Source organism: Lissotriton helveticus, chromosome 12, assembly GCF_964261635.1.
Source record: "Lissotriton helveticus chromosome 12, aLisHel1.1, whole genome shotgun sequence".
Lineage (NCBI taxonomy): Eukaryota > Metazoa > Chordata > Amphibia > Caudata > Salamandridae > Lissotriton > Lissotriton helveticus.
This window is the reverse complement of record NC_136073.1, coordinates 559,225,131-559,241,119: the sequence shown is the minus strand read 5'-3', so window position 1 is coordinate 559,241,119 and position 15,989 is coordinate 559,225,131. Positions and strand designations below refer to the sequence as shown.

At 41.9% G+C, this 15,989-nt stretch overlaps 1 protein-coding gene across 1 annotated transcript in view; it reads left to right on the top strand.

Moving 5' to 3' along the window:
• The window catches only part of PRMT7 (protein arginine methyltransferase 7), a 645,306-nt gene that overhangs the window by 86,217 nt on the left and 543,100 nt on the right, over positions 1 to 15,989 (top strand). Inside the window, exon 4 of the mRNA XM_078670716.1 lies at positions 1,535 to 1,684. Coding sequence (XP_078526842.1) covers positions 1,535 to 1,684 — 150 coding nt within the window. The remainder of the gene's footprint in view (positions 1 to 1,534; positions 1,685 to 15,989) is intronic.

Here is a 15,989-nt window from a genome sequence, read left to right as displayed (position 1 = left end):
AGAAGGCCGGTGTAGAAGAAATTGACAGAGCATTAGCATTTCTTGGTTTGCAGGCTAAACAGCTCTGATGGGACACACGAAGGGAGCGGGGACTGAGTTGGGTGAATTCAAATTCCATTGCTGATGCCCTTTAGAGATTATAAAATCTTAGAGTACTGACAAGATGGCCTGAGACTAAGAAAGTAGGTCATTTAAGGAAAACAGTTAGGAGGAGTAGTGTTATAGTGGTTTTGGTGAAAGCAGCTATGTAGTCCGCAAAGGGCACATACCATTTCTTTGAGATAAGAACAAAGAAAGTCTCAATGGATGTTCAAGTATTTTTTGGGGGTAGACTTGTGTTTCTAAGCCAGGGGAACATTGTATTCATCAAGACAGCGGGATGATAGTAGTTTTTGAATAATGTACCATAAGGTTGCATCATTAGAACTGATTTCATTCTTACTTGTGCTGCATGCAGTGTTTTAATTGCAGTATTAACAGTGCAGATATCCTTTGAGTCGCCATAGTCAAAGCAGCTTGAGTTGAAAGCAAGCCTTATCAGAGGTAGGAATTGACCCTTTAAGTGAGAGCTCCAAGCTCCATTGCCCCTACCCCCTTCTCTGTCTCTTAGCCCCCTTCAGGACCCTTGATGGTGTTAGATGTTTGGGAATAATGGACAAGATGTATATGAAAATGGAGTAAACCAAATTAAATAGTACTAAAGTTTGAGGATTTTGGACTACACCCTAAGGCCCCAATTACGGTGGTGGGTGGACCGCCACTGACAGGCCATCTGTGTTGGTTCACCCGCCATTTAGGGCGTCTGTCCTACTGCTGCATTACAATGCAGCCGGTTGGACTGCGGAGGTCGGGGGTTAGGACTTCCGACAAAGATCAAGGATCCTGTCGGGATTGTGGTCAGAATCCTAACTCTACACTGGAGATGGTGATGGTGCCTGCAAAGGCACCACCGTAGGGTTTAGGATAGCCCTTTAGGACTGCCTGTTTAGGGAAAGGCAGGAAGAAAGACTTTGAGGGTCCCAAGCAGGGCATCCGTGCCCTGTAGGACACTGTTAAGAGGCACCGGGGGCACATGTAGTGCCCCTCCACATATCCATGCCCCGTGTGCCAGGCACCACATGGTGCCTGCCACACAGTGCATGCATGGACACAAAGTGCCTTTTTCTACTGCGGCTTGTGCTGCTGCTCTTTACTTGGGCCGCATGCAAGCTGCAGTTGAAAAAAACATTTTATGACTGCCTGCACGGCGGTTCTATTCTAATAGGGCAGGTAGGACCACCGACTCATTGTCGGACGGTCACCTTTCCGATACGATGGTGGTTGGCAGTCCGACCAACTCCCATTGTACATAGTGTTTAATTTGGTATCTCTGCTCATCTGTTATTTGCATTTCTTTAATTTAACTAATAATATGGAAGAAGAAAAAAACCATAGTTCAGTGGAATTATTCATTCTAGGTCCAAATTTAGAAGTCTTTGCTTTTAGATTATGAGTGGTTACTGTGCTGAATCATGTTATTGTTTTGTCTTCGTAGAATGAGAAATACTACCAAGGAATCCGAGCTGCTGTAGACAGAGTGAAGGAAAGGGGAGAGCAGGCTATTGTCCTGGATATCGGGACAGGCACTGGACTTCTGTCTATGATGGCACTCACAGCGGGGGCAGATTTCTGCTATGCCATTGAGGTGAGGGGTTACATGAGTTGGCATCATTTTAATGCTGCATAGCCTGATGTCATAAAACATTTTTTGTACACAATACTTTTTTTTTCTTTTGGTGCTGCCCATTGGGTAATTTCTCATAAAAACATTGAAACCGGAAACCGATTAAAAAAAAATACTTTTCATACTCTGGTTATCACAATCGGGGATGTGGGTCACTTTCCCATAGTGGAAAAGTGGATCATTTCCTAGTTCGAAGTGCAGTATAAAATATTATGGCTCAAAATTCTGTTGAAATTATACTGACTGCATCAGTCATATGGTTTTGTGGGCTTTAAACCCCTATTACAGGGACCACAAACTCTTCCCTACCCCTCATTAGTGTCACCCTTTGTTTTATACATAGAATACTATCAACAAGGTCTGTGATTGTGAATATGTATGTTATATGCTATGTTAAAAATAGGAGGTATGTGAGAGGTATTGTAAGCAGGCAATGGTGCCCCGGTCACAAGTGCGCTATGAACACCTTTTGTACTCAAATTATCAGGATCTCTTGGATCCTCCATCCTTACAGAGATCACCTCATTGATTTTTTCGTCTGTCTTTGTTAAGGCTGCCTGGTCTGTGCATTTCTAAACAAGTCTTTACTAACTAGGGCATCTATGATCATCTACTTCATTTTTATAATGAAAATGCTCATTTCCCTGGCTCACACAAAATTAATAATTCGGCTATTTCCCACCAGAGTTGTTATCCTATTTTTGGAGCTCAGTATCTATTCCACGTTTCCACTGTTTTCTTCCAAATGTTTTCAGTACTGTGTGAAAGAAATGTATAAGCTGAGAATACCATTAATTTGGGGTGCGACTGAATACTGACAGTTCTCAAACATAACCTATACTTTTACTCTGTATTTTTTCACAGACCCTGACACTCCTTCTGCAGAACTTGCCATCTTGCAGTTATATGTATATATTTTAAATTCTGGCAATTTCCAATGCATATTTAGCAGAATTGTATTGTAATTGCATTTATATAGCGCTTACTACCCCATACGAGGCGTTGAAGCGCTTTTTCGGCGGGTAGCACGCTACTCCGGGACCCATAGAGGATTAGTGTTGAATTAGTATAGTGAAACATGCAAGTACATTTTAAGTGGTGGATAGGGTAGTCAGTAATTTGGATATGGAATGATAGCAGAAGGATAGAGGAGGACAAAGGTTTTTATGTATTTATCGCTTGTTGACGCACGCTATTCAGGAAGCTTATAAAGGATTAGTGGTGAATTAATATGGTGAAGCATGAGGTAATTTCAGTGGTGGATATTAGTCTGTTACTTGGAGTGAGAAGGATATTGGAGGGATAAAAGGGGAAGAAAGATTAGCATTCATATAGCACTTGTTACCCCTGATGGGTTTTGAAGCGCTTTTCTGGCGAGTAGCCCATAAAGGATTAGTGTTGAAAATTAGTATAGTATAAATATGAAGTCATTTGAGTAGTAGATATGTTATTCAGTTATTTGGGCAGTGTATTAGTATAGTTGAATATGGAATTTGAGAAGTGAACATGTTAGTCTGTTCATTTTGATTGAAAAGGATAGTGGAGGGATAAAAGAGTGAAGGATTTTTTTTAGGTTTTAGCAGTAGGAAGAGGCTTTTGGATTAGTAAAAAGGAGTTTTGGAGGGGAGGAGTCAGAGGGTGTAGTGTAGTTCCTATTATCCCAATAGGCTCTGCGCATTGGAATAATATCTTCAATAGTATAGACGTAGGACAGAGGTTAACTAGGTCTTCTACTGACGATATTAGACTTAAGTTTTGTGTGCCAGCTAGCTCAGAGTTCACTAGAAACTTCCTCGAATAGGCGAGGAGGAGTTTAACCTCCCTGGATAGACAAGAAGGGATTTAGTTTCTGACAACCATAGAACATGAACACTTTGCTCTCCCTGATCAAGAGTATATCTCTAGAGTCGTGTGAAAACAAAAGACAACTATTTTACTCAGTCAGTACGTGCATACTTAGTTTCACCAGATTGTAGAGAAAAGGAAGAGACGGGCGTGTTCAATAAAAGGTGTTATTTATTGATCAGTCTCTTTTCTCATACAAGAGAAATGAATCGTTACGATTGCAATACTTATAGTTAAGTAAAGTGCATACAGTAAAAGCAGGATTATAAAATAATACTGTAAAAGCATTGATATGGTTTCTTAGCCATATGATACTTTAAAATGGATAAAAGATATACATACATATATACATTGACTAATCGTACTCAACTGGTGCTTCTAACTACGCCTACCCCGATGTACCTGACCTAAGCCTAATACGTGAGAGGGAGTAAGTAAGTAGCAGTTTAAGTTAAGTTTGTTTTGCCAAGAGTCTGACTCAAGAATTCTCTGTAAGGGGTTAGTCAGTTCAGTACCTGGGATTTAGAAAGCAGGAGGGCTGGTATCGCTGTCTCAGGACTCGGTATCCCAGTTACCCAAGAGGGCAAGCTGGAAACGCTGGAGGCTGGATTTCTCGGCAAGAGAAAAGATAGCGTCTTTCTCAGCGCGTCAAAAGGGAGGGGCAGCGTCCGTGGGCTCTTTGCATCAGCTGGGCTCTCCGGCAAGTATCGCTGCTCCAAGCTCATCACCACTGTGTCTCTGCTTAGGGCAGCGTCGGTATATTTATACCTGAAAGGTGCCGGGTTTGACGTAAGGATGGACATAAGACGTCAATAAGAGATGTCATTAAGAACTGGTCGTTCTTACATTCTTTACAGGACTTCTCGAACGAAATCAAAACAATAGCAGCGGGGATTTCCCAGGTTTGCTGGAGGCTTGGTTTGTTTAGAGAACTCGGTGTGCTTTCTAGGGGGCTGGAGGAATAGTGCTTGCTCAATGTGGCAGCATGCGCTATGACTTAATCTGAAGACGAGTTTCTGCGCCGTTGTATGGATATTAGTGAATAATAACCGGACAAGGGTCAGAAATAGGAGTATCGATACAGGTCCCTAGATAAACATATTACACCCACTCCATGCTTTTATGTCCATATTTACTAACTAAGCAATCGTAAACATAACCAATAGTGCATGTGTATACCGAACCACCCCAAAATACATTTTTCTGCATTTGAAAAATGGAATATTTGAAATACACGAAAATGAGTATAGGTACTGTATGCATTCAAGCAGTGTAATCATTCAAAAAGAGATGCATATATATATCAGCATGAATGATTTGCGAAATTACACATGAAATGGCTCTTAATACAGAAAAATAAGTGCGAGACCACTTCATCACATATAAATACAATGACTTGTAAATAAGCTAGAGGTTGAGGTAACGTATTGTCTCTAGAGTTCCTAAAAATAGAAGCTCTGTTCTCTAAGAATAGTTCTACTTTAAGCAGAAGATAAGTGCCAAAAAAGGTAAATATTTTGGATTTTGGACAAAAAGTTTTCTTTTTTAGGGCAAGAGAAAAATAGTTCTCATTAGCTTTGTTTTCTAAAGCTGAAGGCCAAATTCAGAGTTCAGGGAACGCTGTGTGCACGTTTGTTTAAAGTTATTCTCTCTGTTCGGGTGAAAACATCATTTCAGACAGATTCTCGAAAAAACAGTCTACCGCCTCGGGTGATAGTTCGACCAAGTTGGAAAATGTCGCTATCATGCAGTCATGCGCATGTTCGCTTTCAGTGATGTTTCGATCAGCATTGCTAACAGATGGTCGTACCTGGTTGATGCTGCTTTCATCTTGAACTTCACTACCCTCCAATCGTAGTGGAGAAGTCTCCACGAATGCCATCATCAGGATAGGTAGCCGCTGGGGACAGCACAATGCATGAGCCTTTACTGGACTCAACAAAGTATCTGCATCCAATGGTACTTCTGATTGTAGTGTAAGACAGGTGTCCAACACGCATTCTTCGCCGCATAGCATGCACCTCAATACAGGTATAACACAATTCTGCCATATGGGTCTGAACGAAAGAAACCAGGTCATATTCAGATCTCTTAGCCGGGCTAATCCAAGGACTTTAGTTATGCGGTCCCGATAGCGTATAGCTAGGATCGTTTCTTCCATTGTTGCTGGAGTCTTGTCTGTGACATGGCTTGCCATAACGAAGCAGGAGTAGCAAAAATAAAATGCCTGCTACGAGTCCCAACAGGTGTGGAAGTCCGCCAAAGATGGAATGGACGAAATTAGGAAAAATACCCAGGACTGCTTTGAATGGTGTTAACAGTCCCGAAAAAACGGTCTTAAATACACTCGCGATACCATTTGTATCAGAAATATTTAAGATTTCGCTTAGCATTTCTGCGAAGTGTAGGGGGCAATTTGTTGATAACAATGCATGTATCTCTGTCGTTGTCCTTGCAACTTGGAGATCATGCGTTTCTTTTGATGACGTCAAGTGAATTGGCGTCTGTAGGAGCACAGTCTTCATTCTGCTTAAAGTATCAATTCGAATAGAAGAGATATTCAAACTGGGCCAAATTTTTCCCTCCCTGTCTGGAGTGTCATTCGGAAACAATACTCTCTCACAACAAGTGACCATGGAGCTCACGCTTACTAGATAAGGTTTTCCTGGCAGCAAGCCACAACATCTGTGATCCACAATTAGAATGTAGCTCCCGTTAGAAAGCCTTCAAAAGAATGGTTCTATTTGCGTTGCAGGTGTGCCGAGCTGGTGACATGAAAGGTTATTTGAAGTCCCCTCACAGGCCCCATGTAAACTTATACCCTGACACAGAAGTATACCACTCAGTGATTTTGCACAGTTATTACCACTAAGAAATACACTCTGTCCTTTATTACTGTAACATGTGTGTGTATAAGGTAAGTTCCATGTTGACTTAATGTATCCTTTACCCAACCTTTCATACTGGCCTGCCTGTATATATGTTTGGCAGTATCGAAACTGGAAAGTTGTTATTGGAATAGTTATGATTCCGTGTATTATCCATTCAATGACAGGTCGTTCTGACATTGTCAATGGTAATCTCTCAAGTTTTTCAATGCTCAGAATTGTATAATCTGCACCTTTTTGTGCCAAGCTGATTTTTGTATCAGTAAGGTTAAAGATACTGAATAATGACGTTGTGTTGATTAGACGCCAAGGCACGTAGCCTGAACGCAGATTTTGTAACGTCCAGCCAAGCTGTACAATAGAACGTAATTGGGACTGACCGTGTTGCAACATCAGTAAGTCTTGCTCTATTATTATAACGATTGCGGATGATACAATACTGTCCAGTGAGTATATTCTGGAAGACAGTGTCATTAACCCATTGTCCACAACAGAAAGTGATTTTTCCAAATTAACACGGTCAATTTCCCGTATTTTCTCTGCTGTCTCAATTTGAGTTTCTTTCCAAGCTTCGTTGTAAGCTGCATATATAGAGGCCGCTATGAAACGTTTTTGACGCTGTTTGCGTGGTCCCATAATGAAATCAAGCAAGTCAGCACCTTCTTTAAGTAAAGTCAAGTGTTGCTTAATTTCAACCAGTGTGGATGTATGTAGCCATTCGAGGCAGAGTTTCCCTACACTGTAAGTAGTTACAATCCCTGGATGTTGTCTCTGGGAGTATCTAGGGTCTGGCCTGGTCAATGTGAACCCCTGTATTTTGTTCAGGAATCTATCTTGACAGTTATTTGTGTCTGTGGGCCAGATCAACCATTTTTTCCAATCAGGATGTGTTCTGTTTTGGTTTAAAATATGGGATACGTCTATCTCAACATCTGTAGTTCTATTACTGTCAGGAGTTGGTTTTGGAATAGACGGTTTGTTCAAGTCTTTAATTTTGGCTAGGCCAAGACAGGTTGTCTGTTGAATTGTATCATTCAAAAATATAATTTGTTCTGGGATCATGCAGGCTCTATATAATGATTCTATACCTTGCACTTGCCAATCTTTTGTACCCCAAATTGTTTTCGTTTCAATATTTTTATTACAGAAATCAAAACCGAATGTTTTCATTTTTTCAAAAAATGTCTCTGAATAGATTAATTTTGTGTTTGTAAGCATGGTTTTCATTCCTGTCTTATTTAACAATTTGAAATAAAATGTTTCTGCATCGCTTGTGTTGAACCCTGAGAAGTATGAGAATTTTTCATAAAATGTTTTTGAACTGCCTTTTGGTGGAGTTGCACAATGTTCCCATTGGTTATAATTTAAAACATATCTAGGTTGAGCAGATTTATGCAGATAATGGTGACCATAGGGTTATAACAATACATCTGGTCATAATTAGATGAACCCTGTAAATAATCATGTTCTGTAAATTTAGCTGACATCACTAGATCTGACATCATATCATTAATACTTTCAAAGTCCCAATCATCAGCGAATGTGCTTGGTTTTACAAAGTCACTTAATGAAATCTTGAATTGATGAGGATACTTCAGGAGCTCGACCGGGCCATAGATTTCGTAATCAGTTTTGTCCCTTGCTACCCCACCAGGTATAGGATTGGCTGTGAAGTTTACTGAAGAAAGTTCTCTTTTCTCGATGTCTGAAGACTTGTGTGGTTTTAGGACCAAGTTGATTTTCTGACTTGCTATGTCCATTGTAACATATTTTCCCTCAATGAAATGTCCCAAGCATATTACCATGATGAGCCAAAGTATGAGGACAAATACACCTTGTGCCACCCAAAATTCAATCCATGGAGAAATCAGATAGGTTTCATGTAGTTGATGAAAGAGTTCTTTTGCTTTGTCTTTAAAAGGTTTTGTTGTTGTTGGCTGTTCCTCAGGTTCACTTGGATCCTCAGAAAAATCATCAAAGTTGATGAAGTAGCCTGATGCTGTTCTGTCAATTGTTTCAATTGCTTCTGGATTCCTTTTTGCTTTTGGAATTTGCTTTGCTTCATTAGTATAGTCTGTGGTTACATCATTGTAGATTGGTGTTTCTTGATGTAGGATTTTGATTTGGGTTTTAAGAGGTTTAAGTTCCATGGCTTTGTTGCATAGTCCTTGTTGATTCACTGTAGGTTTATCAAATGTGATTAGTCTCTCAGTTTGAACCTCTGTATCTGTAGCAAACTTTGGTGTTCTACTACTTCTTGGGAGTCCACTTGGCCTACTACTTGTTATCGGCAACATGATTGTGGTTTAACCAGGTCGATGGATACAACTCGGTTCTTCTTTTTACCAGCAAGGGGCGGTAATACTACCGATCTTGTCCCGTTGATAGACAAGACAGGTACTGCTTTTCTGTAAGAAGGCCCAAATTCCTTCTTTACCGCAATCTTCTCTCTGACCAGATCCCCGATTTTTGGAATCCAGACAGGCCTTGCTGGGACAGGTGGTTTCTCTTCAGTGGTTGTTGGCTGTTGTTTCAACTGTTGCTCCGGTCTTTTCTTTTTTCGTTTAAGTCCTGTAAAATAGCCAAACGATCTTTGATATCAAAGCATTTTTCTTTCACCACTGAAGTTTGACTATCGAGGTCCTGGATCAACATTCTAGTCCCAAGCAATAGTTCGTACGGACTGAGACCTCTCAGAGAATTTCTTGGCAGATTATTAAGACTACGTTGGACACTTATTAAATGTTTGACCCACCCAGCTCCCGAACCTAATACCTTTGCCATTATAGATTGCTCTATGCCTTGGTTTTTTCTTTACACCATCCAGTTTCCCTCAGGAAGGAGGTGAGAAGAGTCCCGCAATGCAATGCCCATGCTGGCCATGCCCCCCTATAAGCTCGAGAGCTAAAAGCAAGACATTGGTCAGAACGTAGCATGCTCCTAGCGTATATGCCATTATAGACTCGCAAATCTTTTATAACAGTTCTGGCATCAGCCGAGTGCTGGGGTCTACATTATAAGTGAAAAATAGTCTCTATATATTAATATGACGCATTATTCATACTGGGTTTAAAAAAAAAAATTTTTTATTGTTTAATCCAATCTGGAGCGAAACGCCATGGTAGTATACCGTCTCGGTCGCCACTGCGATCTCTGTTGCAGTCTGGGCAGTTTTTTACAAATATGTGATGTTCCAGGTTCATTCCTGGCCACCAGTATATTGATTGTAATTCTTCCAGAGAATCCTTAAGCTTAAGGTGTCTAAGACCCTCACCCATATGTGCGTCTGCTATTAACAAGACTCTCCTGTTCGTGTTTGGAATTACTCTATCCCCCACTCCAGGGATTTCAGCAAAAGGAACGGAGTTTGCATCGATTATGTATGTATAATTGAGTGGATAGTTGATGGGTAGCGCTGAGCAGTCGCCTTTTGATGACGTTTTCACCGCTAGCATTGTTTCCCCGTCAGTGTATTTTTCTGAACGCTTTTTTGTAGCTATGGAAGCCGATTTAGTTGCTTCCGCTGTGGCTGTCTCAGCCAATGAATTCCCTGCAACGTGAACGCCATCACGTTGATGACTCAGTGAGTGTATCACGTGAGTCTCTAGTAGTTCTTCTTTTAAAAGAACTACTGGTTCCCAAAGCGATTTTTGCTTGATTGTGGCACCTGTGTCATCTTTGTAACCGTTTTGAAACCATTTCTGTAAATCGTTATTGTATGATTTGGCGCAGTAATACGAATCGCACACTATTAGTGTCGGGAATTCGCAATCGGCATTATCTAGCGCCATTTTTAACGCTACTATTTCAGTCTGTTGTTCTGAATTATCTTCCACTGAGTGTGTTTTCGTTAACAGAGGTCTCAATTTCCCTCCGCGCCACACGTTTTTTACAATCTCGCATGTGGCGTTATAGGCTTGCTTTCCCCAAACTGAGGGTTGAGCATGTCCGTCTGTATATATTACACAGGCGTACTGTCGTATGGGCAGAATGTCGATTGGCAGAGGGTATTCTCTTTCATATTCTAGATTTTTTTATTTTTTCATTTCTGGGTCAAAGTAGTATTTCACTCTGTCTGTAGCAAGAGAATTTTCCCATTGTATCCATTTTGGATTTAATGCCATACTAGGTAAATTACATGGGCTTGTAAATGCCTCAAAGGCTGATTCTGCTGTTCTGACTGTAATCCGTCTGCCGTCAGCTTGGTCTCTTTCTCTTGCTACAGCTGTTTGAACCGCATGAACAATGTTTTCCTTAATGCTGAATGTTTTTTCAGCTTCTGTGTACAAATGTGATTTGTATGTTATTGGTACCGTTTCTCCCTCATTAGAGGTTAGGTATGTGAATCCGCATCTTCCTGGGATGACTCGGATTACAAGGTTGCGTGTGTTATTGCGTGTTTGCTATTTTGTTTTAGCTAACATGTCTGTTTGCAATGATCTCAAAATTTCTGTGTGTTTTTGAGTCCAATTGATTGTTTTAAAATCTGGTCTTATTAGCTCACAGAGTGGTTTAACCCTCTCTGCATAATTTAGAATGTAAGTTCTTCCGAAATTCAGGAAACCTAGAATTGATTGTAAGTTTTTCAGCGTTCTTGGTGTTTGGATTACAGCACATTTCTCTAGGAAATTGTCTGCCAGGCTTTTGCCTTCACTTGATAATTCATATCCTAAAAACAGGACAGTTAGATGGGCAATTCTTGACTTTTTGAAGTTGAATTTGTAACCCTCTGCTGCGAACCAAAGTATTATGGTGTTCACTCTTTTCAAGTGAGTATCCAAGTCATCATCTGTTAGATAGATGTCATCGACCTAAGATAATGCCTCATCATCATATATTTGTAGTAACTCTGTTGCTCTCGCTGAGAATAATCCTGTGCTGTTCTTGAACCCCTGTGGCAAACGACAGAAATTTCATGCCAGCCATTTATTGAGAAAGCGGTCAAATATCTGCTTTCAAGTGCTATATTTTGACAAAAGAATCCATTGGAGATGTCTAATGTTGTTTTGTATTTTTTGCGCACTGTGCTATTCATTAGTGCTGCACTGTGTGAGTTTTGTACTGCAAAAGTTTTGCAACATAAGTTTAGGTGTCTGTAGTCCAAAACTAGACGATATGAGTCATCTGATTTGGAGACAGGAAACAAAGGATTGTTCATTTGTGAGGTGCAAGTTTCAATCACCCCTTGGTATTCAAGTTGATCTAAGATCTCCCTGACCTGTTTTTTAGCTTTTTGCTTAATTGGGTACTGCCTCTGTGCAGTTGGTTGTGATTTTAACTGGATTTTGTGAGGAGGTGAGTCCTCATCCCATCCCATATGGTTTTTATATAATGCAGGAGCTTGGGCTATTGCCCACTTTCTTGCAAGTGTATATTTTTTATGTATTGGAATGTGATTTGAGAAGGCAGGCATAATCATTTCTTCGCCATGAGGGCACTCCCTGACAAACTCCGGTGGCCAGTCTTTTTCAGCTAGAAGGATGTCATAGCCTTTGGAGAGATTATCCCAAAATAGACCCCTTATTTTCCTAGTCTTATCTCCCTCTATACGCAATGTTATTTCATATATTTTATGAGGTTTGCTAACTCTGGTATCTGCAGTTTCCACCTGAATGTATTCATTCGTGTCCACTGTCTCCAGATGATTCATCAGGATCTTGCGAGCTATGCTCACTTCTGCTGCGCTGTCTAGCATTGTCTGAGCCCATTCTCCGTTTTTCAGCTGTGTCCTCCGTATCCTCGGCATGTTTGATTACTTTGATACTGGCTACCTTCTTCTTTGGAAATTGTAACTTTTTATTTTGATGAGCAGGTTCCTTGTCTTTGGACTTGACCTGCTCTTCCCTGTGTTCTGACCGTCCTCTTCTTTCCGATTTCTGCGAGGAAGTCTGAAAAGATCGAGAGGGACGTGTATCAATATCTTGATCTATCAGGTTTCTTTAAATTATCCCTATTTCTAAGGTTGTATCTTTTCTCAGAGGGCTCCCTCTGGGGAGATTTGTGTCCTTGGTCCGGAGATCTTTCTCTCCACCGAGGAGACCTTCCTCTGGACTGGAATCTTTTTTCTTTGGGAGTGGATTGTTTGTTTCCATCCCAGCTCTTTTTTGGAGTGTTAAGATTATTTTTAATAAATACCTTTTCAGTATTTTCAGTTACTTGGGGTTTCACTGGTTTCCCACCCAAACTATCTCTTCCTAGTTCTTCATAGGATTTTTCTATGATTCTGGCAAGTTCAAACGGCTGTTCTGCTATATCTGTTTCTTTCAGTCTCTGGCGGATCGCCACAGATGCTGCTTCCCCCTTTATGTTGGCTAGTAATATTGCCGAGACCTGCTTGAAGTCTTTCAGTAATTTCATACCCAGAGTTAAAGCAGGTTCTGGACCGTATTCATTTTGAATCTGTTTTAGCACATCTGGTATTACCGCCATGGACGGAACACCATGTGTTTTTGTGTAAATGGAAGCAAAGACTGTGCCCCAAGTGTCACAGTCCTCCACATGTGGTGCGATCCCCATTGGAAGACAGATAGTCAGAATTCTGTGTTTCTCAACAGGGGTAGTATCAGGAAATACCGCCTCTATTTGAGTGATTTTTTGTGCTAACCAGAATGGAATTTGTTCCCGTTTAATGGGTACTTTACCTAGACAGGACTGTATGTTCTGTGGTGTGATTTTATTTGTGTTCCCCTGATGAGGGGTCAGCTGTGGAATTTTAATAGCTGTTTGGACTGTTGAAGTCCGCATTACATATTGGACTAATTGTCTGTGTATTTTAATCAGCTGTTTTAGCTGTGCTAAAAGATCTGGTATCGACATTTTTTCGATGTCTGGATGTGGTGTGTATCCGGCTAGAACCGGCCATGTTGCTCCTGGTCTACCTAGTGGACCGAGCCTGGTGATGTGATCATTATGTTTTAGGGCGCCTTTAAACCAGAGGAGATGCTCTTGGTATTTTAGTGGTATTTCCACCTCCTTGAAAGGAGTGTACTCATCCGGTGGTTCCTCTATTTTGTAATAGTGGAATTCCTTTGTTACAGCGTTTGCTGCTGGAAAGTTTATCCATGAATAGAATACCTCTGTCTGCCGATATTCATGTGCCTCAATTACGAATATGACTGTACCACCTCTTGATGTCAGTCCATTTTCTATTAGCTTAAGAGTTATAGTTTTCCTTATGCTGACCGGGATGAGTATTGCACCCGGGTCAGTTTGCAGGAGACTTGTGTCATCTGCTAGGAGTTGAGCTGCTATTCTAGCTGGCTCCCTTTCTCCCTCGCTGTCCGACATTTTACTGACAGCAAGGTTTTTTGTTTTTGTTGCAGATCAAGTTTCTACGGAAACAAAGATTAGGTGCACAATATTTTTGGAACAGTGTATCCTTCAACGTTGAATAGACCAAAAACTATACATAGAAATCTCTTTCCACTAAGTACCGGCGGATTTTAACCTTTGACCCACTCCAGACGTCTTTGGAGTATTTACGGGAGAAAGGGTCTGTGTGAAAAAGCACGACTGAGTTACTCTAATGTCTTGCGTTAGATTTATCGCCTTACCAAACCGTTGGGCGCCATGTAGTGTAGTTCCTATTATCCCAATAGGCTCTGCGCATTGGAATAATATCTTCAATAGTATAGACGTAGGACAGAGGTTAACTAGGTCTTCTACTGACGATATTAGACTTAAGTTTTGTGTGCCAGCTAGCTCAGAGTTCACTAGAAACTTTCTCGAATAGGCGAGGAGGAGTTTAACCTCCCTGGATAGACAAGAAGGGATTTAGTTTCTGACAACCATAGAACATGACAATTTTGCTCTCCCTGATCAAGAGTATATCTCTAGAGTCGTGTGAAAACAAAAGACAACTATTTTACTCAGTCAGTACGTGCATACTTAGTTTCACCAGATTGTAGAGAAAAGGAAGAGACGGGCGTGTTCAATAGAAGGTGTTATTTATTGATCAGTCTCTTTTCTCATACAAGAGAAATGAATTGCTACAATTGCAATACTTATAGTTAAGTAAAGTGCATACAGTAAAAGCAGGATTATAAAATAATACTGTAAAAGCATTGATATGGTTTCTTAGCCATATGATACTTTAAAATGGATAAAAGATATACATACATATATACATTGACTAATCGTGCTCAACTGGTGCTTCTAACTACGCCTATCCCGATGTACCTGACCTAAGCCTAATACGTGGGAGGGAGTAAGTAAGTAGCAGTTTAAGTTAAGTTTGTTTTGCCAAGAGTCTGACTCAAGAATTATCTGTAAGGGGTTAGTCAGTTCAGTACCTGGGATTTAGAAGGCAGGAGGGCTGGTATCTCTGTCTCAGGACTCGGTATCCCAGTTACCCAAGAGGGCAAGCTGGAAACGCTGGAGGGTGGATTTCTCGGCAAGAGAAAAGACAGCGTCTTTCTCAGCCCGTCAAAAGGGAGGGGCAGAGTCCGTGGGCTCTTTGCATCAGCTGGGCTCTCCGGCAAGTATCGCTGCTCCAAGCTCATCATCACCGTGTCTCTGCTTAGGGCAGCGTCGGTATATTTATACCTGAAAGGTGCCGGGTTTGACGTAAGGATGGACATAAGACGTCAATAAGAGATGTCATTAAGAACTGGTCGTTCTTACATTCTTTACAGGAGTTCTCGAACGAAATCAAAACAATAGCAGCGGGGATTTCCCAGGTTTGCTGGAGGCTTGGTTTGTTTAGAGAACTCGGTGTGCTTCCTAGGGGGCTGGAGGAGTAGTGCTTGCTCCATGTGGCAGCATGCGCTATGACTTAATCTGAAGACGGGTTTCTGCGCCGTTGTATGGATATTAGTGAATAATAACCGGACAAGGGTCAGAAATAGGAGTATCGATACAGGTCCCTAGATAAACATACTACTAGGTTAGAGTTTAGAAAGGTTTGTTTTAGGGGATCGGTTTAGTAAAAAGAGGTGTCAGATGATGCAAGGAGGGGTAGAGCAGGAGAGAGTCTAGAGAGTCTAAAAAGGGTTATTTTGGCAATCATAGTAGTGGTATGGGGTTTGGGATATATGAGAGAGTGGATGTTGATGGGGGCGTGGCTTGAGCGCCGAGGGAGATGGCGGCGTGAGCTCGGAGCTCCGTGCGTCTTCCCCACGAGAATCCTGAAAGGAGGGCCGAAGAGTCCGTGTGTGCCCCGGCGCCGATAGAGTGACCGGCGGTGACCAGCTGGACGAGGTTTGGGCGGCCAGCGACGTCACAGCGCCGTGTACGACAGCCGACCGTTGCGGCCGCTGGAGCGGAGAGTAGGAAGGCGCCGCGCAAGATGGCTGCCGCGGCGGAGCCCTGAAGAACGGTGGGCTGTGCCGCAGAACGCACTGCCGGTGCACACAGAGGAGGCGCGGTTGCCGCCAGCGACGGACCCCACACAGCGAGGGACGATCCTCGGACCCCGGCTGCGGTGAGCAGCGGTCGCAAGAGCGGGCGGGGAAGACTACCCGGGTGAGCCGCTGCGGGCGAAGCTTGCGGCCAGACTCCTTTGCTGAGGAGGTGGGACCCGGATCTCCGACCCA